Here is a 14,742-nt window from a genome sequence, read left to right as displayed (position 1 = left end):
CTTTCATAATTCACCAACGACTTTTTCCCCTTTGTTTTTGTGCAGGTCAAAGCTGGCTCGGAGACGCACGGGCCAGATGAAGTACTGAGTCCATGAAATGTTCTCATCTGTCCTCCCCACTCACCTTCCCACAGATAGTGTTACCTCTCATTTTCTCTTCGTGATTCTTGACGGTTTCTCTTGTATGTAATCCTGTGGCTTAACATCCCCCCCTTCCCCACTCCTTCAGCACATTTTCTAGGTATTCTAACCCTACCTTGTTTCTTTTCACCTGTACCTGAATTGTACTAGTAGCATGTGGCCAAACAAAAAGAGAAAGAAAAAAAAAATCAAAAAAAGTGATTATGCACGACTCTAAAAAGAAAAAAAAAAATTTCCTATAACAATTGTTTTCCCATTTCAACTGACCTTTTGGTGTCTGTCCCACTGTCCACTGTCTGTCTGGACTGCTACAGGGTTTTCATTCAATTTGTGACTTGGCAGTGGTCATTGGTTCCCTCAGGGCAAAGTTCCAACGCCAGGGAAAGATAAATTGTTTAATGGAGACGTTACCCAGCCAGGAACTGCAATAGCTCCTCAGGCTTTCTGGATCCAGCCTCGAAGTTAAACTCTGGTGAAAGCTGATATTGGACAAATCTATCTGGACAGACTGGATTTTGGACTTTGTGCAAGTTTCTGAGTTTCCAGGGTCCAGCAGGCTAAGGCATGAGCTAGGAAAAGGTAGGGAACAAACCAGGAGGGGCTGGCAGAACAATCTGCCTTTAAACTCCTGCTGTGGGGGCTGCAGGTGAACAGTGCTTGGGTTTAACTCTTTCCCAGAAGAGTTTCCATCCACATGCACTCCTCAGCCTCTGACCTGGGCTGAGCAGACTGTGCTGGTATGAGGGGAAACAGACCACAGACTGAAATATGAGAGAAAATCCCGAGAATTTCAGATGCTCAAGCCAGGTATTTGACAGATGGGGAGTGTTAAATGGAAATGAAAGTGCAGTTGGTCCCTGGATCACCATGGAGGGCAGATCCCCTCTTCCTGCTTTTAGTCCTGACTTCCATGATCTGCAGGAACAGTTCTCACCTCCCTTGGCTGTGTCAGGGTAGCAGCTGTGCAGCACTGATCCCAAGGGTCTGTTTGTGCATCCCTGACCTGCAGTGCTCCCGTGTCACCCCAGCTGTCCCTGGCAGCACCCAGGGTCTGTGGAACACTTCCCGGGCCCAGCACCTGCAGTGTTCTCCAGGGAGCTGCAGGACACTTTCAATTCCTTTTGAAACAACTGCTGAGTGTCTCCTCATTTCCCTGCTGCAATTTTCATCAGCTAAACCCCACTGCATTCAGTTAACCCTTCTGGAGAACAGAGCAAGTGGATCTGGTCTGGTCAGTGGAATGTCATGATTGGCTTCTTGGACATCAGCTGGGTGGTGTCAGTTCTTGACCTGCAGTGTAAGTTCTTGTGGCCAAAGCTTTGGTCCTTGCCCCAAGAAAGAGGAGCAGAATGAATTTCCTTTGGGGGAAGTGAACTCCTGTCTCTCAGTCAGGTGTTGGGGGTGTTGTGTGCTCTTTCCTGCTGTGTTATCCTTCCTTGCTGCACCCAGGGCACTGATGGGGCTGGCTCTGGTCCTGGGCAGTGTAAAGGGATTTCATCTGGAGCTCCAGCCTCGCCAGGGAGAGGTGAAAGGCTTTGTCCCTCTCCTGCAGTGGCACAGCAGGCTCATTTGGGGGCAGGCCACGCGTGCGTGGGACTGGAACCTGCTGAGGAAGGGCTTTGCTTTGTGGGTTCGTGTTCAGAGCAGGGCAGTGCAGTGAGACCTCCTAGCAGGAGGAGGGCAAAGGAGCAGGGAGATGGAGGCTGACCATACCTTCACATATCTGGAGGTAGTTCTCAGCAGCTCACATGCTCATGCTGTCTCTGTGGTCCTCAGATTTATTTCAGAACTGGAAGCCAGAGTGAGGGAGCATCCTGGGGACCCAGGAACATGATAGGGATAGGGTTTGGGTTTTTTTTTTTTTTTTCCTTCTGTTTTTGTCTTGTTTAACTGTGTGTGACTCTTGATACAGTGGTGATATTCCTTTGTTATGCAATGATGATAAAGCACTTCCAGTGTGTGGATAAAACTGCTTGTCCTGCAGGAGGGCTCCTCACACTGCAGCTAAGCTGATCTCAAGAATTAGGTTAATTCTAAGCATTAAGTTATTGCTGCCATCACCACTGTTTATAATGACAGTGGAACCTGTTTGAGGAGGCAGAGTGATTGAGGTGGTGGTAGGTTGTGACACACTGAGAGCATTTTAACTTTTATCTGTTTCTTTTTTTTAACTAGAAAAAAACTAGTTTTCTAAGTCTTTGCTTTGGATAAGCCAGAGAATGAACCAAGTGGTTATAGGCATTGCACAAAATCATGATTAAGGGATCTTCCTTTAAAAGCAGGAAGAGACAGATGCTTATTTTATAGAGAGCTTGAAGTGTTGCATAAATGTCACTCTTCTATCTTAAAACTCCAAGCAAATTCTGGAGGCTTGAGGTCTGAGTGGATAGTGGATCATCAGCACAGCAAAATTCTGGTTTTAAGCAGCAGCATCTCTTAAAGCTGCATAATCTGTAACAAACTGGGTCCTTGTTGTGTGGAGTTCAAATGGGCATTTCTGTTTTCAGGTCTGACATAAAGGCAAAGTTCTTTTGCAATTACTGAAGTCTGCTTTGAGACATTTGGGTTTCCCTACTTAAAACTGGACTGAGACCAGCCCAAGTTTTCTTTAAAGAGATAACAAACCAAACAAATAAACAAATATAAAAAGTGAATTTCCATTCATTTCAAAGCTTAGCCCAACATGTTAGAAATTTCTTTTTGGAAGCAGAATGAGGAAGGAAAAATATGCTAAGTTGCCTTCTGCTGACACTCCAGAGGCCATTCTTGGTTACCTGCTGTGTGTGTGAGTCCCAGAGTCAGCCAGCTCTGGGGCTCAGCCTCTCCAGATGAGACAGCCTGCTGTGGGCCTGCCAGCCCGTGGGGACACGCAGCAGCAGGGAGCTTGGTGGGCATTCCCTGGAGGAGCGAGGCAGACTGGGCTGTATTTGGGATTTTATGCTCCTCACCAAAAGGAAGGAGAAAACTGTCCTTTTTGTACATTGAAAATTATGTTGGATCTTCCTGGGCATTGTAAAATGAAGCTAAACCTCCTATGCTGTGTTTTAGAAATGCACTTGAAGTACCTTTTTAAAGAGGATTCTGTATTCTGGGAATACGGAGGAGAAGGGAGTACTGTTTCCAGAGAGTGTGATTTCCAGACTGCCAGGAAAAGGTTTTTTGTGTCAATGTCTAATAGTCCTTATTACTGATTAACATGGTATTTCAAAGCAAAGACTTTACTTTTTGCTGCTTGTTATCTAATTTACAGGGATTTAATTTTATGTAATGTATTGTATATTTATACATCTGTAATTAATTGCACATTAGATAAGAAAGAGGATTAGCTTCGGTCTAACACCCACTGGTACTAAACTGCCTGTGCACGTGGGTCTGCCTGGGCTCCTGCCCAGCAGAGCTGGGGCAGCTGGTGCTGTGCTGGGTGTTGTGCTGAGGATGCAGCTCTGACCTGCTGGAGGAGGAAGGGTCCTGCTGCTGGCTGTCCCTGCAGCGGCTCCGACGCGTGCGTTGATCTCTCCGTGTAGTCACTAACCCAGTCTGTGCTCTGGCTGTAGTGTCTGTAGCAGGATCTCTTAACTTCGTGCTTCCTTGTTTCAAAACATCAGCTGCTCAAGAGCAGGACTGACTTTTGTTCAGAAGGCCATTTATGTGTTCCGTGTATTTGAAATCAAAACTAGTCCAACACTAACCAGATGGTTGTGTCCAATGTCATTGGGAACAGGATTCCAATTGCTGGGGTCAGCTGTGAATTCAGAAAACTGGTGTGGAGCTCCTGAGTCTTCAGTTCTTGATGTTGCCAGGTGAAGGGGCTGCCCCTGAGCAGGGCTGAATTCACCTCTTGCTTGCCTGGGAACCAGGGACTGCAAGCAGAGGGAGTCTTGAATGATCAGCACTTGCCGGGATCAGGTCTGAGTTTTCCACTTTGCTTGTTCATATTTCATGTGCAGTTGGTCATGGCTCCCGAATTTGGACATCAGACATCCCTTGGAATTGCAGTCCCCACGTCCCTGTTAATCTCTGTACACAAGGTATACAAGGTAAATGCTGTATAAGTGGCCTTCTTGAACAAATCTCTTTGCAAACTGACTTCATCCCAGCGAAGGAGTGTATCAGCAACACTGTACATTAATTTCAGGTTTTCATTTTCTTATTTTATTTTGTAAATATATCCGATATTTGGAGCTTGAGTATACAAAATGTAAATATAGTTCATGTATTTGTACTAATTCTGATCCATTTGCTGTATAGCCTTAGGTGTGCAATGCAGATATCTAACTGTGTATGGTAACCTTGCACCACTGAATTGTTAGTGAACGAGGTGAAACAATAAAGGTACAACCAGTGCATTAGCAGACAGAATGTGTGCTCCTCTCATTATGATTTAATTGCTTGTATCTTATGTCGATTACTTGTTTTTAAAACCTGTGCTGAACAAGCCGACGCTTTAATGAAATTTATCTCGACTGCCCTTGAGAAAGAAGGGGTGCCCAAAATTAAGGTGAACCAAAAACTTGATGGGCCGGATTGCTGCGGGTCATCTTGTTTGGGAAATCACTTATACAGAACTTAGCAGAAACTGCGGTCTCGAGGTGCGTGTGTCCGATACAGCGGAGCGGAGGGGGCAGCGCCTTTGTCCTGGGGTCGCCTCGGTGCCGACGGAAGGACACGTTCGTCAAGTTTGTCAAAGGCAAACGGGCAGCGCTGACAGCTGAGGGCTGCCTGCCGCCGCGTTCGGTGTCGGCGGCGCAGTCGAAGCCCGTTCAGAATAATTCCTGATGACAAACCGCGGTACCCTGCGGGCCCAGGAGTGCGTATGGCTGGGAACAGAGGCACAGCGGACGGCGCGGGGCAGCTGCGCGGCTCCTCCGCGGGCGGGCCCGGCCGCGCCACTGCCGCTTTAAGGGGGCGTGGCCTCGAGACATCGGGCCATGGGCGGGGGGCGGAGTCTCTTCAGGAGCCAATGGGCGCCCTCGGCCCCGCCCCGCCCCGCCCGCGGCTGATGAGAGGAAGCGGCGCGCGGTGCAGGCCGAGCCCGCAGAGCCCCGAGGGAGCGGAGAGAGCCGAGAGACCCGAACGGCGCTGCCATGGCCGAGTGAGAGCGGGGCCCGGGAGCGGGCCGGGGCTGCGGTGCGGTGGTGCGGTGCGGTGCGGCGCGGCGCGGTGCGGTGCGGTGCGGTGCGGTGGTGCGGCGCGGCGCGGCTGCAGCCGGCTCGCGGCGCCGGGAGGCCCCGGTGCGCTGTTCGCCGCGGGGGCTCTGCCCGGTGACTCCGCACGGGCTCGGCCCTGCGATCTGCTGCAGCAGCAGCTGGCAGAATGAAGTGCCCGTGTTCCTGAGGAACGGACGGGCTGCCCTGGCAGCTGGCACGGTCAGAACGGCCTGGCAGGTAGCGATGCTGCTGCTGGGTCACTGCTGCTGACTTCCCCGGCATTTCTGTTCTTTCACATTCCAGAGCTGACATTGCTTTGATTGGATTGGCCGTGATGGGCCAGAACCTGGTTTTGAACATGAATGACCACGGCTTCGTGGTAAGTGAATAAACAATTGTTTAGGAAGGCTGACAGCAGCACTTGGGATTGGAGCTGAGCATTTTGTGGGTGCTTCCCCCGCAGCTGTGATGATCTCATGGGTGTTACTTCCTCCTGTTAGTTGTACCTGGGCTGGCCTTTGTCCTGTTTCCAGAGAAGAACAGCGGTGCATGCCTGTACTCAGCTGGCACCTGATATGTTAATTATGCGTGACTTTTCCCTGAAGTTTGCCTTGGCCTTGCCTTAGCCACAGGTTCCCGAGGCACTTGCAAAGACATGCTCAGGTTCATCCCTGCCCTGGGCCTGTTTCGAAGGTGGAAGTGGGAGAGCACAGGATGCTGAACCTTGCTTGTATAATTTGTAGTCTGAGCTAAAGTTACTGTTCCACTGGCAGCTTTTATGAACACGTTTTCTTGCCCGCCCAGGTTTGTGCTTTTAACAGGACGGTTTCCAAAGTGGATGATTTCCTGGCTAACGAGGCCAAGGGAACCAAAGTGATCGGTGCTCACAGCCTGCAGGAGATGGTCTCCACGCTGAAGAAGCCCCGTCGCATTATCCTGCTGGTGAAGGCTGGAAGTGCAGTGGATGACTTCATCAATAAATTGGTGAGGCAGACACTCATTCTGCATGAGGCTTCTTGCTGTCTTTTGGAGGAGTTTCCTCTGGAAGTTCTCAGTTATTCATCATTAGTGAGGTTTTGAATGTATGGAGAAAACCAAAATGCTGGTTTATTTTTGACAGGTGCCGTTGTTGGAGACTGGAGACATCATAATTGATGGTGGGAATTCTGAGTACAGAGATACCACGGTAAGCCTGTTTCCTACCTAAAATGAATGAACGAAATCCACACGACTTTTCCACTTCTGGTCGTCAGAATAGTCCATCAATAAGATGCCATCAGCCCTGTGCTCTGGAAAAGCCAAAGTGATTTCTGCAAAATTAAATCATGCAGCCTATTAAAAAGCAATTAAGGACTGCACTATAAGAATGTTTTTATGGAAGTTACCCAGATCACCAGAGAATATTTTTTTCAATGTGTTTTAAAGAGTGAAGGCCTTTAGAAAATTTCATTTTACAATCTTAGGAGTTTTCAGGGAGATTTATAAGTCAAAGGATATTTATAGATTTGTTGCTGTTTCTTAATCCTTCGTGATTGCAGGACAGTCCAGCAAGACAGAACTGCTGGTTTGGCTGTCTTGGTGGTGGAAGCAGCAGAGTAGTTTTGTGCTTGTGAGCAGGCTGTAACGGTGGAAGTTACAGAAGCTGCATTAGCCTGTCTGGGGTGCTCACGTGAAAATATTGCATTCAGATTGGTGTTTCTAAATCTTAGAAGAGGTGCTCGTGCTCGTGTTCCTGCTCCGACGTCTGATGGTGGATAAGCGAGCTGGCCATGCCAGAGTGAAAAGCCCAGTGAGGGTCAGTCCTTGGGGATCCCAGCCTGTGCCCCTCTCCAGCTCAGAGGCAATTACTTGCCCTTAGAGTTTTCTGTGCTTGCAGCTTCGCTCTGCAATGAACTCAGCAACTCCACCTTGGGCCTGATCTGCCTCCCCCACATCTTCACACAGAGCATGTGTCACCTGACACCTAATTCCAAGCCTTTTCTGGCTTCAGTGCTGCTCATGTCTATCTGGTGCTCATAAGGACCTGTTTTCTCACCATGTCACTTTTGCAAGGACCCAAAGCAACAGGGAATTTTCCTAATGCTCACTTTGGTGAATGAACAAGCTTTCTTAAGGTTGGCTTCTAGCACATCCAAAGCAGAACTGAAAACCTAATTTTACATCTGAATTGCTAGCTTTTGTGTGGAAAGCTCTGGCACGAAACAAAATTAAACAGTGCTGCTCTGCTCTTTGTTCCAGAGGCGTTGTAAGGAGCTACAGGCAAAGGGCATCTTGTTTGTGGGAAGTGGAGTCAGTGGTGGGGAGGAGGGTGCCAGATATGGACCTTCTCTCATGCCAGGAGGAGCCAAGGAGGCCTGGTAAGCATGAACTACTGTATTTTCTTGTTCAGAATGGTTTGCAACAATTCACATTGTGCACTGAGGGAGGGAGGAGGGTGTGGGTGTGGAGAGAACAAGATATGTTGCCATCTCACTTCCTCAAGGCTCTAGATTTCTCAACTTGGCTGGGGTCATGGGGCAGTGCTAAGCCTTCATGTAAGGCAGAACAAAGGCAGCTTTTCCTCCAGGAATCCACAGGCAAAAGTAGGACTTACAGACATCTGAAGGGAGAAGGGAGTTTTGCTTAAATTTTAAACAAGTATTATTTCTTATTTTTCTCTTTTGAGGCTGTACACACTTGGGAAGCTGCTAACCATGAATCAGGCAGCAGCAAATGGCCCTGTAGTGACACCTTACAAAAGGAGCTTCAGTACATGTTTGTACTACTGTTGAATGCATCAGTTTATTTGCAAGTTTCTGCATGCTGCTGTGCTGTTTTGTACTCATGCCTCAGTAAAGGACTGCACATCAATGCTCATATTAGACTTTATCCCCGGTTGCCCATTCTCTGTATAGATGTGGAAAGAAAAGGTGTGCCTAGGCTTTAAGTGAGCTTTAGTATCTCTTGAGCCCCTGTCCATTTGCATTAGTGTTTCACACCTGTATCAGCCTGTTCAAACTTGATGGCACAGAGCCACCAACAACAGTTTCTGCCCAGTCATCTTTTGCCTTGATCAGCTAAGGACAGACAGCTGTGCTCAAATGGAGAGGATGTCTGGGCTCCTTGAAGGGCACTGTGCTTGTCCATGCAGTGTTGGAAGCATGACTTGATTGTTCCAATGTCTTGCAAACTGTCTACTTGGGAAAAACATATTTAATTGGCATTGCTGTGTGGATGGGTTATCAACCTGCCCAGTGCCCTCAGCCCAAGCTGCCTTTGGCAGGTTACAGAAGGAGGCATCATACTGGTAGATTTGATTTGTTTTCTCTTGTGGTGTTTGTATCCCCTGCCTGGCTGCTAAGGTGTATTCTTTCTCCCCACAGGCCCCACATCAAGACCATATTTCAAAGCATTGCTGCTAAAGTGGGATCTGGGGAACCTTGTTGTGACTGGGTAAATAGTCATTTGATACTGACCCTAGCCTGGGGTTAGAGCCAAGCTTAGGCAGTTTGGTTGCTGAAGCTCATGGATGTGTGTCCACAATGAACACAGCACCATCAGTGGTTGATTTTCTGGCTGTGTTCATTTCCAATCCACCATCTCTGATAACTCATGCCATGCAGTGGAAAGACAAAGTTCTGTGGCTGGGTCATGTGCTGGGGGAGCTCAATGGACCTGTGACCCACTGGTTTCAGTCAGCACTGTCTTTGGTTCCCTCCTTTAGGCAGAAGGAAGCCATGGGCAGGTATTAAACACTGGAAGTGATGACGATGCTGTTGCTGAGGGGATTTTTGGATGTTTCTGAACAGGTGGGAGAGGAAGGAGCTGGACATTTCGTGAAGATGGTGCACAATGGGATTGAGTATGGAGACATGCAGCTAATCTGTGAGGCCTATCACCTGATGAAAGATGTGGTGGGCATGGAGCACGATGAGATGGCAAAGGTGATTTGCAGTTTTTAATGTCTTTCCTTTCTTTGTGCCATGGTCTGTGTGCCACTGGTGAGGTGCTGGGCTTGGGTAAAGCTGCTGCATGTCCATGAAGTGAATTTTTCTGACATGCCTCCTGCAAGGGTGGGGCACAATATTCCTCATGAGCTTTACAAGAGATAGGAGCAGTGAGCACAGACAGCTGAATGCTTACAAAAGTTGTATAAACCTCTTCCTATGCTACAGTTGATTTCTCTCCAAGAAGCACCTTCATGTACAGAGATGTGAACTACCTTGCCTGAAAAGAGCTAGTGAAACACTGAGCATTATAATCAAGCAGGCAAAATATATACATTAATCAGTTAAAAGATATAGCAGAGACATAGCAAGTTGCTGTGTGTATGACTATGTATATACTTTTTCTCCTTTTTCAGGTATTTCAGGAGTGGAATAAGACAGAGTTGGACTCTTTCCTGATTGAAATCACAGCCAATATTCTCAAATTCAAAGACAGTGATGGCAAATACCTCCTCCCAAAGATCAGGGACAGTGCAGGGCAAAAAGGCACAGGGAAGTGGACAGCCATTTCTGCCCTGGAATACGGCGTCCCGGTCACGCTCATCGGTAACTGGTGCTTTCATCTTTCCTGCCTCCACGTGCCACATCACAGTAACCAGCAGGGAAACAGCCTCAGCACAGAGCCCACAGCAGGGCTGGGCTGGCAGAAGAGGCTCTCGTGGGTGTAGCTGTTCCAGCTTTTCTGCCCTGACAGCTGCTCCTGGGGTTTGTTGCTGGGCTTGTTTTCCCCCTGTTCCTTCAGTGCTGGCATTCCTGCTGTCACCTGTGTCCGTGGTGCCTGCAGTGCTTGAGGACTCAGTGATGTTCAGGGGAACATTAAGAGCTGTGCTCAGAGTGTTGTAATGCAGAGGAGCTGGAACACATCTGCAACACATTGAGAGTGCCCCAATACCACAGGTGCAGAGCCAACTCCCATTGAGTAAATTAGATGAGTCAAAAGGTTTTTTGCTCTCAGATTTGCTTTCATTTCCATGCTTTCTCTACCTGGTTTTCCCTTCCATTGGCTGGTCAAGTCCTGAAGATATGAAAAATTACACTGAGTAGCTAAAAGAAAGTAACTGCAGTGTAGCTGTCAAAGAAACATGGCAGCAAAACAAGTTCTCTAAATGGTTCTAAGGTTCTACCGCTGCTGTAGTCCTTCAGTGCTGGGCTAGAAACAGTGTTTCCTGCTTGTACTGCTAATATTCTCCTCTTTGGGGTGCTTGCAAAGATCAAGGGTGGAGGAGACACTCCCTGATGAGTGCTCTGCAGAGCCGGGGAGCGTTGTTGGGTAACACTGATAGGGAAGTGTGTGCCATAGTCCTTGTGCAAACGTGGCTGCTCTCAGGGCAGTTCCTGTGTGGTTTTACTGCATGAGCATGACTTGCAAACTTCTGCTTGTAAAAGCAGAGTCATGCTACTCCTGCTTTTTCCTGCTTTTCCTACCATGCTGCTTATCCCCACTAGAAGGAAGTTTTTGCAGAAATGGAAATTAGCCTGTTCTGACTTAGGTGTGATATGTCCTCCTGCTGTAGGGAGGATCCAGAGTCTTGAGAAAACATTACTCACTCTTTTTTAAAAATTGTTGATTTTGGATTGTGGGTTTTTTAGATTTTGGTGGTTTTTTTTTGTTTGGTTTTTTTTTAATATACCACAACTCAAAGGGTGAAACAAAATGACAGTATGAAGACTTGCTTCTCCTTCTATGAGACTCTGAAAAGCAAACATTTTTCTCCCTCATTTTACAATGCTGTCATCAACTGCAAACAAGTACAGCTTAAACCGGCTTAAGAACTCACTGAGCCAGCCTGACAGATGATATTTAGTAACCTGTTTAGTGATGTTAGAAAACATTCTTATGGACTTCTGAATCCTACCACATTTATGAATCTTTTTTCGTCCTATAAGTTAACCTGCTGATTTATTCTTGATTTTAATTGCCCTTATTTTGCATGTTCAGGGAAACATTAATGTAAGCTGGCATTTAAGGAACAGCTTTTTGTCTTAAAAGCATGATACAATACTTGGTGAGGTCTTCAGCCTTGCTGTTCCCTAGATTGCAGTGCAATACTGTCTGTCTCTGATTAGATAGGAAAAGATTTTAAAGTAAATTCTCAAAATTGAGAGCTGGTAAATGTTCCTGAGGATAAATGTTCATGTGGATGACTTGTGGCTTTTTTCTTTATCATTTGAAAGCTGTATCAGTTAAGACTTACCCAGTGGTTGTACTGAGTGGCAGTGTTGCCCCTCAGGAGTGCTGTTGGAATAATTCATTTGTGCACCAGTTACTTTGCTTGAGTGCATGGCTCATCACTCAGCGACACTCCGTGGTGCTTGATTGTCTCACACATGAACAGGGATGCCCAGCTTTCTAATGATCTCCTCTTTCCTGCCATACCCAAAGGTGAAGCTGTGTTTGCACGGTGCCTGTCTTCCCTCAAGGATGAGAGAGTGCAGGCCAGTAAGCTGCTGCAAGGGCCCAAAACGACCCAGTTCAGTGGGGACAAGAAGGCCTTCCTGGAGGACATCCGCAAGGTGAGTCCTTGTGCAGGTCTGGCATGCTGTGAACCCCGGGGAGCAGCTCTTGTGTGCATGTTTCATGAGAACTGGTTCCTGCTTTCAGCACTGTGCGTTGTCTCCTGATGTCCACAAAGCATAATGTGACCCATTCTTAACCAAAGGAAGGTTAGGAAGGATCCAGAAGGAATTCAACTCTAAGCCACGGTGGGCAGAGACATCGTCATGGGGCACAGAGATCATAGAACATGCACAGGAGCTTGTCCCCCCCTCAGCACTCCTGCCTTTGCCTGGGTATTGCTCTCTTCGTCTCGCTCTGTTGAAACCAAACTTCCCAATGGGAAAGGATATTTTGTTTCTCAAAGAACTGGAATGTTGCTACTGTAGTCATCCCTGTTGAGATGTGGGCTGGACAGAATATGTATCCCATGAAGTTTGTTGTTCAGCTTTGTGAGACTTCTCTTGCAACGTGAAATTGATTTTTTTTTTTTTATTTTAGGCCCTGTATGCTTCCAAGATTATTTCATATGCTCAAGGCTTCATGCTGCTGAGACAAGCAGCCAAAGAATTTGGCTGGACACTGAATTACGGTGGTATTGCACTGATGTGGAGGGGAGGCTGCATCATCAGAAGGTAATTGAGATGAGGAGGTGACCTGGCTGCGGAGGGGAGAAGATCAGGCAGTTCAGTGTATGAGGTGCTTGGCTGACAAGCCTAGGGATTCCCTGGAAAATCCATGGAGGTACTCTGCTGGTAAGACTCTGAGAGGCTGTAGACAACACCAAGGGTTCCTAGATGAACTCATTATTCTGGTGGCTTAACTGCTGAAAATTTTCTTGGTCTTTGTCATGTTTGGAATGTTAGTCTGGCTGAGTCAAGTTTTGGCAGTGTAATTTTTGAACTGTGGGTCTTTTTTGGAAGCTGTGACATTTATTCCTGGTTAACTTTTGCCTAGTGTGTTCCTGGGAAAAATCAAAGATGCTTTTGATCGAAACCCTGATCTCCAGAATTTGCTGTTGGATGATTTCTTTAAGAGAGCTGTAGAAAACTGTCAGGTAAGTTCCAAGGAAAGGAGAGCATAAAACCAATAATTTACAACCAGGACTGTCATGGTTCTCTTTGATACTGACCAAGCTACGATTGGAAACTGAATGTTCCCATTTTACTGGTAGAGAAGAGCCTTAGGCAGAAATCCAGCAATTCAGAAGGACCATAATATGAGGAAAAAAGGCCTGGCCTGTGTGAACATTCTCTTCTGTGCCCTGTGTCTTGTGCCTGCTGTGCAGCTGGATTTCAGACCATAAAGCTCTGTTCCAGTACCATTGTTTGCAGTAGCCCCAGGACAACAGTTCCAGACCCACCCATTCTTTAGGCCTGTGTCTGTGCAAACACTGTCCTGATTTGGATGGAGCTGATGGGTGCAATTAAAACCGCATTATCTGGCCAAAAAAGAAGTCTCATTTTACCATTAGTAGTTCTTGTGAATGTGAATATTCCATGCAAATTACTGGACCAGATGAAGAGCTGAACTGAGGATTATCCCCGTCTGCCTGCAGTGACAGTGCTGTCCTCTTGGGCCCTTGGAAGAGCTTTGTTCTGTGCTTGGTGAGGGGTCTGGAAGAGCCTCAGAGCTCAGAACATTCCCCGTTCCCCACTGAGTTCATGCTTTTGAGATGCTCTGACCATGTTTCTGTGAAAGAACAGCATCCTTGCTTGAGGCTGTGGTTTGACTGCATATCTGAACTGTTCTCATCCTGCTCTTAACTCGGTCCTACTTGTCATTATTTTAGATCAACCTCATTTATGTAAAATCAGGAATCTGCTGCTGTATTTGCTCAGACTTGGTTGTTACATTTCACAGACACAGGTGAAACAGCACACACAGTTGTACTGGAGTAGGTCTGCTCGTACCTCTGTGAGCACAGAACTGACCACTTTCCTTTCCCCCTCTTCTCTCTCCCAGGAGTCCTGGCGCCGTGTGATCAGTACTGGTGTGCAGATTGGAATCCCTATGCCCTGCTTCACTACAGCACTTTCATTTTATGATGGATACAGGCATGAGATACTGCCAGCTAACCTGATCCAGGTAGGTACTGACATCTCATCATGCTGTTCTTTAAATACTGCTTTAAAGGTCTCAATGGCAACATGTCCTAATCACTCACAGTATAGGCTGCCCGATATATTTCTGTTGTACTTGAAATTCATGTCAGCACTCAAACAAATGTCAGCTTCACATTCATGTGAGGCTTACACTTACACAGAGCTGGATGAAAAACACCAGAGATACTGGCATGGCAGCGCCCTGTGTGTTTGTATTCCATCTGTGAACCAAGGGTAATGTTATCTTTGAATGTTTGGATGTATGCAAGTGCTGGTTTTTTACATTAGTACGAAGCAGAAATCCTGTAATTGCATTTCTGCAGAACTCTTAATTTAATTATTAGATATTAGTACATTTTTCATTGCAGTGGCTTTGCTAATGATGAGAAAATAATTTTGAGTGTTATAATATTGGAGTCCAATCTTATTTCTGCTATTTCTCGTTAGGTAACAGTAGGTGCAACTTCTAGGACTCAGATGGTACTGACATTTGTGTGTCTGGTTTGTCTGTGTTCTCATTCCAGGCTCAGCGTGATTACTTTGGTGCACATACATATGAATTATTATCAAAGCCAGGGGCATTTATCCATACTAACTGGACAGGCCATGGAGGAAATGTGTCCTCTTCTGCTTACAATGTCTAATGGAAATCCTTCCACCTGGAGCCCAGATACTGTAGCTCTCCAGCATTCCTTCTAGAATATCACTTTTTACTGTACTCCACTAGAACTTGTGTTTGGACACTTTTGTAATAACTTGGGGGTGTATTTCATACCTATATGTATATCTCTCTATATGTATCATACAAGAAAACTAAAATAAATTTAGTTATAAATGTATTGAGGTGTTTTCTTTCCACTGGTGCTGGC

At 46.6% G+C, this 14,742-nt stretch overlaps 2 protein-coding genes across 11 annotated transcripts in view; both read left to right on the top strand.

The window, feature by feature from the left end:
* The window catches only part of KIF1B (kinesin family member 1B), a 79,588-nt gene extending 75,088 nt beyond the window's left edge, over positions 1-4,500 (top strand). For all 10 annotated transcript variants that reach the window (XM_041460284.1, XM_041460283.1, XM_041460282.1 and 7 more), the window contains one exon: positions 46-4,500. In XM_041460284.1, coding sequence (XP_041316218.1) covers positions 46-88 — 43 coding nt within the window. In that variant the 3' untranslated portion in view covers positions 89-4,500. The remainder of the gene's footprint in view (positions 1-45) is intronic.
* A 585-nt stretch (positions 4,501-5,085) lies between these two features.
* On the top strand, positions 5,086-14,712 carry PGD (phosphogluconate dehydrogenase). The gene is made up of 13 exons (XM_041460287.1): positions 5,086-5,233; positions 5,592-5,667; positions 6,093-6,272; positions 6,409-6,474; positions 7,527-7,645; positions 8,651-8,720; positions 9,077-9,211; positions 9,631-9,820; positions 11,658-11,788; positions 12,270-12,403; positions 12,726-12,825; positions 13,734-13,856; positions 14,398-14,712. Exons 1-13 carry the CDS (start codon positions 5,226-5,228, stop codon positions 14,515-14,517), a joined length of 1,452 nt encoding a protein of 483 aa, XP_041316221.1. The 5' UTR covers positions 5,086-5,225; the 3' UTR covers positions 14,518-14,712.
* The last annotated feature ends 30 nt before the right edge of the window (positions 14,713-14,742 follow it).

This window comes from Pyrgilauda ruficollis, unplaced genomic scaffold (assembly GCF_017590135.1).
Source record: "Pyrgilauda ruficollis isolate IOZ18807 unplaced genomic scaffold, ASM1759013v1 scaffold141, whole genome shotgun sequence".
In the NCBI taxonomy this organism is placed as follows: Eukaryota; Metazoa; Chordata; class Aves; order Passeriformes; family Passeridae; genus Pyrgilauda; species Pyrgilauda ruficollis.
This window is presented reverse-complemented; position numbering and strand designations above follow the sequence as displayed.